This window comes from Seriola lalandi, unplaced genomic scaffold (assembly GCF_002814215.2).
Source record: "Seriola lalandi dorsalis isolate HSWRI2012SDOR001 ecotype SW California unplaced genomic scaffold, Sedor1 jcf7180002050725, whole genome shotgun sequence".
In the NCBI taxonomy this organism is placed as follows: Eukaryota; Metazoa; Chordata; class Actinopteri; order Carangiformes; family Carangidae; genus Seriola; species Seriola lalandi.
This window is the reverse complement of record NW_019521278.1, coordinates 2,585-11,839: the sequence shown is the minus strand read 5'-3', so window position 1 is coordinate 11,839 and position 9,255 is coordinate 2,585. Positions and strand designations below refer to the sequence as shown.

Sequence of the window (9,255 nt, the reverse complement as noted above, 5' to 3'; positions counted from 1 at the left end):
GAGCTTTCTGTCAGACTTTTGAGACTTCCTGATTAAAATCTTCTTATAAAAGTGCCCACTAAAAGAACGAAACACTTTATGGAATTAATAATCCACAGAGACCAATCATACTGTACCGGACAGATCCATCATGGAAGAGCTTGCTCTCACGAGAGACTTACTGTACATCTGTAAACTGTACAATATCGATGTGGGGATTGTTTCACTGGATCAGGAGAAGGCTTTTGATAGGGTTGATCATGGTTTTTGCTTTTGGTTTTGGAGGGGGTTTTGTGTCACTGTTTGTTGTATAAGGAAGCTTTCTGTTTGGCGAAGGTGGGTGGTGGGCTGAGCTGTCCAGTACCGGTTCAGAGGGGCATCAGACAGGGATGTCCTATTTCTGGACAGCTGTACTCATTAGCAATTGAGCCACGTCTGACCAGGTTACGATCTAAGCTGCCAGGAATCATGTTACCAGGGTTGTCTCAGCGCCCCTCGCTGGTGGTTTCTGCTTATGCTGATGACATCAATGTATTTGTTAGAAACCAGAGGGATGTGGACTTCTTGTCAAGCAGTTTAAGTCTGTATGAAAGGACATCATCGGCAAAGGTGAACTGGGGAAAAAAGTGAGGCTTTGGAGGCTTTGGAGGCTGGGCAGTGGGCAGACGAGGAAACACCAAAGTTACCAGAAAATCTCAGCTGGGGAAAAACAGGGCATGAAAGTTCTGCATGTTGATTCTTGGAACTGAAGAGTTTCAGAGGAAGATCTGGGATGGTGTTATGGAGAGAGTGTGTGCCAGACTGTCTAAATGGAAATGGCTGCTACCTCAGCTTTCCTACAGGGGAAGAGTCCTGATTGTCAATAACTTGGTCGCCTCGAACCTTTGGCACAGACTGAAAGTCTTACCTCCATCACAGGGCCTGATTGAAGCGATTCAGAGGAAAGTTGTGGATTTCTTCTGGTCAGGGCATTACCAGCTGAGGGCAGCGGTGCTATACCTGCCAGTACAGGAAGGAGGACAGGGTCTGGTGGACATGGCATCATGTATTGCAGCCTTCAGGCTGCAGGCAGTTCAGAGACTGCTTCACAGCTTTGGCCTGCCATGGATGGACACTACTTGTTTGCTGTTGAGGAGAGCTGGATGCTTAGGTTATGACTAACACTTGTTTCTGCTTCAGGCCCAGTCCATAGATCTAACTGGTTTGACACCATTTTACCAGTCTGTCTTACAGGTGTGGCAGGTTCTAGCATTTCATCGGAGGGCTGTGATGACGCCAGGGAAGTGGCTGTTTGAGGAGACCCTGTTTTCGGCAACAGTTTGATCACCTCTGAAGTTCTGTCCTCTGTCAGCCTGGGAGAGTCTGGTTGTGTGAAGATGGGTCACCTCACGAACAACAATGTGCTGCTCAGGCTGGTGGAGGAGGTCAGTGCATCCCCGCCAGAGGTCCTCAGAGTGTTTGCTAAAGGCCGTACTCTATCTGACCAATGGGACGATGAGTGTGAGTACATCTTTCCTTCACTGGCTGAGGAAGACATCCTGCTGTCTCTGAAGTCCCCAAAGTTGGGAGACTTAGAGACTCTGGGAAAGAAAGCAGCCTATCAGATCAGCGTGAAGGTGTCAAACTTGTGCAGGCAGGGGTAAAGGTGTCGAGGTGCAGAGTTTTTCAGGAGGGGCTCTTCCCCGGGGGGCTGTTGGCGGTCCCTGTACAAAGCCACTGTTGACAAACGGACAGGTGATCTCCAACGGAGGATTGTACATGGAGCTATAGCTACAAACAGGTATCTGGTGCACCTCGATCTTGGCACAGGGGACAGCTGTCCTTCCTGCTCACAGACAAAGACGTTACAGCATCTGTTTGTCCAGTGTCCCAGACTGGCTGGACTCTTCAGACACCTGCAGGTTGGGTTCAAGGCTTAGGAGAGCAGTCTGTTTATTTATGGTCAACACTACTCTGCAAACAGGAAATCTGTACAAGCGCTAGTAAATTTCATTTCAGGACTGTCCAAATTAGCCATTTGGAAAACCAGGAAGAACTGTGTGAGGGGTCAAGGGTCAGAGGACGTGGCTCTGATGCTGACTGGGCTGCTGGCAGCTCGGCTCAGGGTGGAGTTTAAGTTTTACAGACTGACACAAAAGACAGAGGTGTTTGTTAACGTCTGGGGAGTGCAGGATGTGCTCAGTGAGACAGAACTAATTGGTTCTGAATTTTTCATTATTTTATTTATTTATTTTCCTTTCTTTTGTTATTTTATTTGTTTAGTTTTTGGTAGTTGCTTATAAACATGATTTTTTTCTTTGCTGTAATTTTTGATAACAGCAAAACGTGGAATTAACTAGAAATAAAGGTCTGTTTTAAAAATCCAAATCTCTCTCTACAGTCATATTCAATCAACAGAGCTGAAGATAAATCTGAGGAACATCATCATGACCTCATCAGGTGGACAGACTGAATATTATAATATTCTTTCTCTTCTAGTAACTGTTTTATAACGTGTTCAGTTTGTGATGATTAAAAACTTGATGATTAAATTAATAATTGATCTACTTATTTACAATTTATCTTCAGTCTGACTTTCATCACTAATTATTTCTACTCTTTCTGTTCTAGTTGTTTACATTTTTTCTCCAGCCTTTATTGGAAAACATTGAAATATACAATAATATGTGTGCTCCACTGAGGGAAGAGTAATGACAGTGAAGTAAATGTAACAATAATAATATAGTCTCTGGATTGCGTAATAAATCCTTTTGTTAGTCTACATTAGTTTGTTTACATTTCACCTTTGTACATTTCACTTGATGGCGTCATTATACCTGAGTTTCCCTGCAAGTGTCGGTGTTTCCTCTCAGATCATATAATACTAGTTATTGTTTATCATTGAAAGAGCTCGTACCTGGACAGGAAAACAAGTCACATGAAGCACGTGATCAGGACTGAGTCGGGTTCAGTTAAACCAGATCACAGGAAGTGATCCTGGATATCTTGAACCCTCATCATCGATCCTTCATCGTGTTTGTTTAAAGAGCAACAGGAACTACAGGCTCTTATTTTGAAGTGGTCGGAGGGCGCCGTCCACGGGAAGTAGCAAAGAAGAAGCAGACTTGTTGTGGTTGACGGTGTCAGGAGCAGCGGACTCACCTGGCGGACAGGTGCGACCTCAGCCCGGTGAGACAAAAAGCCCGTGACGAACCTAATAGACGTGTGTTGTACTTAGACCTGGACCCAGTTTTGAACCCGGTCCAGGGACCCGCGTTTACCGTTGATGCTGTGCATAAGTAGCTCCGTGCTAACTGTGCTAAGTCCACCGTGCTAACTAATCCCGGTCCAGTTCTGGTCCCTGTGATGTCGGAACCGGGTCCTCTGCAGTCTCTTGTTAGACCAGCTGGGCCTCTGATCAAACCGATCCGGACTGAAGCGGATCAGCAGCCTGTGTCGGTGTGTTTGGACACGGTCCCGCGGTGACCTACTTTCCAGATTCCGGGGCCCAGACAGACACCTGGACCTGGACCGGTGTACGGGACCGAAACGTTTTTTTTTTAAAAAATATATCTGTAGACGCAGTGATCCGGATCAGTCCGGACTCAGAAACGTGTTAAACACTTGGACCAGGACTCGAGTTTTTATCGTTCCATTTCCTACATTGAGCCACAATCAGGTCTCTCAGATCCGGTTTATAAAATAAGAGTCCAGAATCTGTATTCAGGAAGTCCAACAAATTTTCAAATGAAAAGAATCCCAATCATAACCTGAGTCTGATAATAAAACAAAGAGCTGATCAGGTTATTAATGATGACAAGGACAAATCGATAATCAAACACCAACTGATCAGAAAATGATCCATTTTAAAAGTGATGGACCCACTTCCTGTTTCTGTCTCCGTGAACTGGTTCATGAAGGACTGATCCTGCAGGTTCAGGACCAGATCAGGGTTCTGAGTCCCTCGTTTGGTTTATGAAACAGTCCTCGCTGCGATTGATGATATTGATTATTGATCTGTGAATCAGCTGATCAGCTCAGGCTATGTTACCCCTCTGTCTCTGTAGGACTAATCCAGAGTGCAGTCTCTCGGTGAACGGCCCCAGGTCAAAGGTCGACTCCTCCCTCACCGGTCATGGCCCTGATCTCTCTGGAAGATCTCGACGGATTGGACGACGAGCAACTGGACGATGACATCACCGACAACCCAGAGCCAATGGATGAAGACGACCGACTGCTGAGTCACTGGCAGGCCGTCGCCAGCACCCACCAGGTGTCAGTACCTCCAGGTGAGGGGGCGGGACTACTGATACACCTGTGTATTACAAGACCTGATCAGGTATTGATCAGTGCTTCTTCTTTAAACACAGTCAGTTTAAAATGACTCAGTCCTGGGTTCAGACTCGGTCCAGACTGTACAGGTCTGATGTGGTCTGGTGTTGGTCGTCACTCAGCTGGAATCTGTGTTACAGACATGACCGGACCCATACAGGAAATGACCCGCAACAGTCAGCAGAGGGAGCCCCTCCCCTTTGCGCCAGTATCCCGCCATGAGAAGGTAAGACCAGAAGACCACATGTAAACAGCTGCCCCCCCTCAGATGGGGGAGGAGCTGTGAGTGTGTCTGTACAGATGGGTGTGGTCTCTCCCTCAGATGGGGGAGGAGCTGTGAGTGTGTCCGTACAGATGGGTGTGGTCTCTCCCTCAGATGGGGGAGGAGCTGTGAGTGTGTCTACAGATGGGTGTGGTCTCTCCCTCAGATGGGGGAGGAGCTGTGAGTGTGTCTGTACAGATGGGTGTGGTCTCTCCCTCAGATGGGGGAGGAGCTGTACGAGGAGCGGGTGTACGCAGCAGGACACTGGGCCTGTGTGACCAGAGGCGAGGATCTGTACGAGCAGAGCATCTCTATGGGCTTCATGAAACTGATGCGCTTCATCTGTAAAGAGAACTCCGCAGGTCAGACCCCGCCCCCAACACACACCTCAGTTAACCCGTCTCACTGACCTTGAAACAACAATAACAGTATTATTAATTAGAGCATTAATTATAAGCAAAGTATTATTCATAATAACGAAGAATTAAGACTGAAGACAAACTTTTTCCCTGATCCTTCACTTCCTGTTGGAACCTGTGATCAGTATTGATTGTGTATTGATCATGTATAGGTAAATACCTGGGAATGACGGTGCCTGTGGTCAGTAACATTCACATGATGGAGGATGGAACCACGTTTAAGAAAGATGTCCAGACTTCGTTCTTCCTGCCCGCTGACTTTCAGACCAACCCCCCCCAACCCCACGACTCCGACATCACCATCGTCTACAGAGAGCCAATCAGAGTCGTCACCAGGTCAGTTCTTTATCAGACGGCTCATCATTATCTTCATTGGTTCCTGAGGATGAAAAATGTCAGTTGAACCTGCAGAATCTTAAATTTATTTCACTGATCATCATTAATCTGAACCAGTAATCAACAAAACAAACATGAGGTCCATGTTGAAGCTTACCTCAACAGTTTTGTTAAAGATGAATAAATGGATGAAATGGATTAAAGTCTGGATTAAAGTCTGGATTAAAGTGATGAGGTTTATGGTCAGTTCAGTATTTTAACATTCACACTTTGATCTGAACGCAGCTTTAGTTCTGGAGCTGAAACAAGCGATCAGTTCATCGATTAGTAGATCGACAGAAAACTTACCAGCAGCTTTGTTTCTCCCGCACTAGCGGTCATCAGACAGGTGTGTCAGAATGTCTGCTCTCTGATTGGCTGACAGGACATTCCTGGGGACGACCACGGAGGAGACGGTGACACGTCAGATCAGTCTGCTGTGGGAGATCCTCGGCGCCACCGACGACCTCTGCAGAGACAACTACATGGTCGCTGTGTACGAGAACCCTGGCGTACCTCGCCGCAGGAACGAGATCTGGTTCATCAGACGCAACCTGTAGATGCCTTCCTCTGCTCCGCCTCCTCATCCTCCTCTGATTGGCTAGTTTGTTGTTTACACACTTCCTATAGCCGAAATAATTTTTTTTTTTTATGTCAAACTGACCAATCAGAGCAGGTTTATGCTTGTTAGCTGGTCCTGACACTATGCTCCGCTCCTCAACCCTTCCCATCCAATCAGATCGGCTTTCTCTGACTAACTGACAGCCCATTGGTTCACACTTCCTGTCACGTGTACAGTCGGTGTGTAGAATAGAATCAGGACAGTTAGAGGTGGTACATCATCATATCAGAAGAAGCAGAAGGGAAAGCAGGAAGTTACAACTCTACTCAGACCAATCAGCTGAGTTCAGTCTGGTGTCAGATGCAGAGATGTGGATGAAAGGGCACAATCTCAGTTTAGCTCCAGTCTGTATCAAAGCGTGATCATGTGAACACGTGACAGGAATAAACATTAATCTTCCCTTCAATCTGCAGGTGTGACAGTGACGATCCTGCAGACCTGAAGCAGGTCTGGAGTTTGGACCTGGTTCAGGTCTAGAGTTCAGACCAGATGGAGGTTTGTGTCATAATGAACGTTGGTTTACAATAAAAAGGACAGTGAATATTTTTGTAACTTTTTCATCATCAGTCAGATCTGATGCTGGTTTTAGATTCTGGTCCTGTGACGGTTTTAAACGGTGAAGAGGTTTCACTCTGACAGATATATGTTGATTTGTGGTGACGGCCCTCCACATGTTCAGGCAGGTGACTCCAAGTTCACATATGACCAGCATGTTAATGTGACTTTGACAAAGTGGTTTTAACCCTGCAGCTCTTCTACACTTTATTTTCTGAATATTGGATGTGAAATCATTAAAGAATCGACCAAACAGTTTGTGACTCTTGGTGCCTGTTCGTTCTTCTGTTGGACAAATGTACTTCATTTTTATTGTGAAACTTTTTTCCTTCTATTTCAACATTTGTGTATAAAATATTCAAATAAAATCTGATGTAAAAGTAACGTTATGTGATAGTTTCTGAATGACTTTAGATCCTGACTTTAAATGAACCAGCTGGTTCTGACTACATTGGTGAAAATATTAACTGACTTCAAACTGAACCTGATGAGACGTCAGCGATAAACGCTCAAACTCCTGAACCAAAACAACTTTATTTACAAAAACAAATCTGGAGTATTACAATCGTTTTCACCCCAACAGTCGCATTAAGAAAGCACTCTAAAACTATTAAGAAAAAAATAAAAAAGACAGAAAATAACAGGAGGTCAGAGGGGTGGGCCTCTGGTGTGATGTCATCCAGGTAAGATCAGATCAGGTCGGCCACTGCAGAGGGAAAATAAACACGTCAGTGTGGAAACAGCCAATCACAGGAAAACTTGGCACTAGCTCGTTATATTAGCTAACATGCTAACTCCATGTATTGTCAGTGCTCAGAAAGCAGCTGGAACCAAGAAGTGTTTTCATTTCTGCTTGAAAAATGGAAATAAATTAATATTTATACCTTTATAAATATTTGCGGACTCATCGTTTCTGCTTTAGTTGTAAACATGATAAAACAGACTCTGGACAACCGTGAGCTATTCTAACATCAGCTGATTGAGCTGACAGCCTCTTGCGTTTCCATGGTAACTGTTGCATCACTGATTCTGCTCGTCTGGTTCAGCAGACGCTGCAGGGACTACTTTCTGAGGAGTGATGCGTGGTGTTTAACAACATATGTTTGTCTCTAAAACTGACAGATCACAATTATTGATTTCACTCTGCTGTGATGTCATCATCAGCACAGGAAACAAGCGCTCTGATTGGCTGGCAGCAGCCCGTCTATGATTGGCCAACTCGTACCGTTCATGGGCATCTCGTCGATCTGGGTGGAGTAGTACTGCTCGATGTCTCTCAGGATCCTGATGTCGTCGTTCTTCACAAAGTTAATGGCCACGCCTTTACGACCATAACGACCAGATCGACCAATCCTGGAAGAGGTCAGGTCATCAGTGGCGAGTTAGATGCAATTAATGATAAAGACATCAACAATCTCCAATACACAATAATAAAACTGACAGATGCCCCCTGCTGGCCATCCATGCCACCGACCGACACACGCACGCCCGCACGCACGCACACACGCACACACACACACACACACACACTCTTTGGGTTACTATGAGATCTGTAGTGGGGCTCACCCAATGCATTATGGGTAACCTTTAGCCTCCAGTTGGTGTTATTAGGCATGTGCCATGAAGTCGTGTTGCTACACTAATAAACAGTTAGTCAGTCAACAGTATCATTGTTATACAGGCACAAAGACCTGACACACTGATTGCAGAACGACTCAGTTTCACACACAAAACCAAGAAGAGGGCGAGTCTCACCATGTTTGTTGCAGCACTACGCAAATTAGCCGAACACTGAATTTAAAGATGCTTTAAATGAAACATTAAGAGACAGGCTTGTGTGTGGATTAAGAAATGAAGCAGCACAGAAGGAATTGCTCACAGAACATTAATATCAGTGTGACAATGGAAATGGCTTCAAAAGAAGCTCATCAACTCATCAAGGAAACACTCAATCCTGTACAAACAGCGGAGCAGTATCCCCTTCCCCTGATTGACAACTTCTTTACTGAGCTGAGTGGGGGACAAACGTTCAGCAAAATAGATCTCAACCAGGCTTACTTACAAACGCATGTAGAATACGCATAAAGGACTTTTCAGATACTGCAGACTGCCTTTTGGGATCACATCAGCTCCAGCGAGCTATGGATCCAATCCTGAGTGGGCTACCAGGAGTGCAGTGCTACCTGGATGATGTCCTGTGCACTGGAGCAGATGATGAAGGGCGTCTGTGCAACTTGGATGCAACTCTTCAGACTGAAGGAATATGGGTTGAGAATGTGTAAGGAAAAATGTGAGTTGTTCCAGTCATCTGTGGAATTCTTGGGTCATGTGATTGATGCTAAAGGTCTACACACTGCACCATCGAAGATCACAGCCATCGTGGACACACCTCCACCCCAAAATGTCCGTCAGCTAAAGTCTTTCTTAGGACTGTTGAACTATTACGGACGTTTCATACCCAACTTGGCATCACTACTTACACCGCTGACTACATCAGATGTTCTAACCCACTTCAACCCATCTCTCCCAATTCATCTTGCCTGCGACTCCTCTCCTTATGGTGTAGGGGCGGTGATTTTCCCACATACTGCCAGACGGTGAGGAGAAGCCAAATGCTTTTGCGTCAAGAACATTAAACAAGGACACCGGAACGAGAGGTTCTGAGCATTGTGTGTCACCAGTACTTGTATGGAGGGAAGTTTACACACCTAACTGAGCACTGACCTCTCACG

The 9,255-nt window shown here is 45.5% G+C and overlaps 2 protein-coding genes across 2 annotated transcripts in view; one reads left to right on the top strand and one right to left on the bottom strand.

The window, feature by feature from the left end:
* Positions 1 to 3,008: 3,008 nt before the first annotated feature.
* On the top strand, positions 3,009 to 6,778 carry soul4 (heme-binding protein soul4). The gene is made up of 6 exons (XM_023399167.2): positions 3,009 to 3,147; positions 4,026 to 4,247; positions 4,431 to 4,516; positions 4,773 to 4,914; positions 5,124 to 5,307; positions 5,732 to 6,778. The coding sequence occupies exons 2-6, from the start codon at positions 4,094 to 4,096 to the stop codon at positions 5,904 to 5,906; spliced, it is 741 nt and encodes a 246-aa protein (XP_023254935.1). The 5' UTR covers positions 3,009 to 3,147; positions 4,026 to 4,093; the 3' UTR covers positions 5,907 to 6,778.
* A 260-nt stretch (positions 6,779 to 7,038) lies between these two features.
* The window catches only part of LOC111649413 (eukaryotic initiation factor 4A-III-like), a 4,761-nt gene continuing 2,544 nt past the window's right edge, over positions 7,039 to 9,255 (bottom strand). Inside the window, exons 3-4 of the mRNA XM_023399168.2 lie at positions 7,749 to 7,876; positions 7,039 to 7,229 (exon numbers count right to left, since the gene is read on the bottom strand). Of these exons, the coding sequence (XP_023254936.1) occupies positions 7,213 to 7,229; positions 7,749 to 7,876 (145 nt within the window). The 3' untranslated portion in view covers positions 7,039 to 7,212. The remainder of the gene's footprint in view (positions 7,230 to 7,748; positions 7,877 to 9,255) is intronic.

Bases quoted from the DNA above. Each gene is read 5' to 3' on its own strand.
- soul4 (XM_023399167.2), top strand. From the start codon at position 4,094: ATGGCCCTGATCTCTCTGGAAGATCTCGACGGATTGGACGACGAGCAA. The intron at 4,517-4,772 runs GTAAGACCAGAA...TCTCTCCCTCAG, and splicing joins CAGTATCCCGCCATGAGAAG to ATGGGGGAGGAGCTGTACGA. The intron at 4,915-5,123 runs GTCAGACCCCGC...GATCATGTATAG, and splicing joins CTGTAAAGAGAACTCCGCAG to GTAAATACCTGGGAATGACG.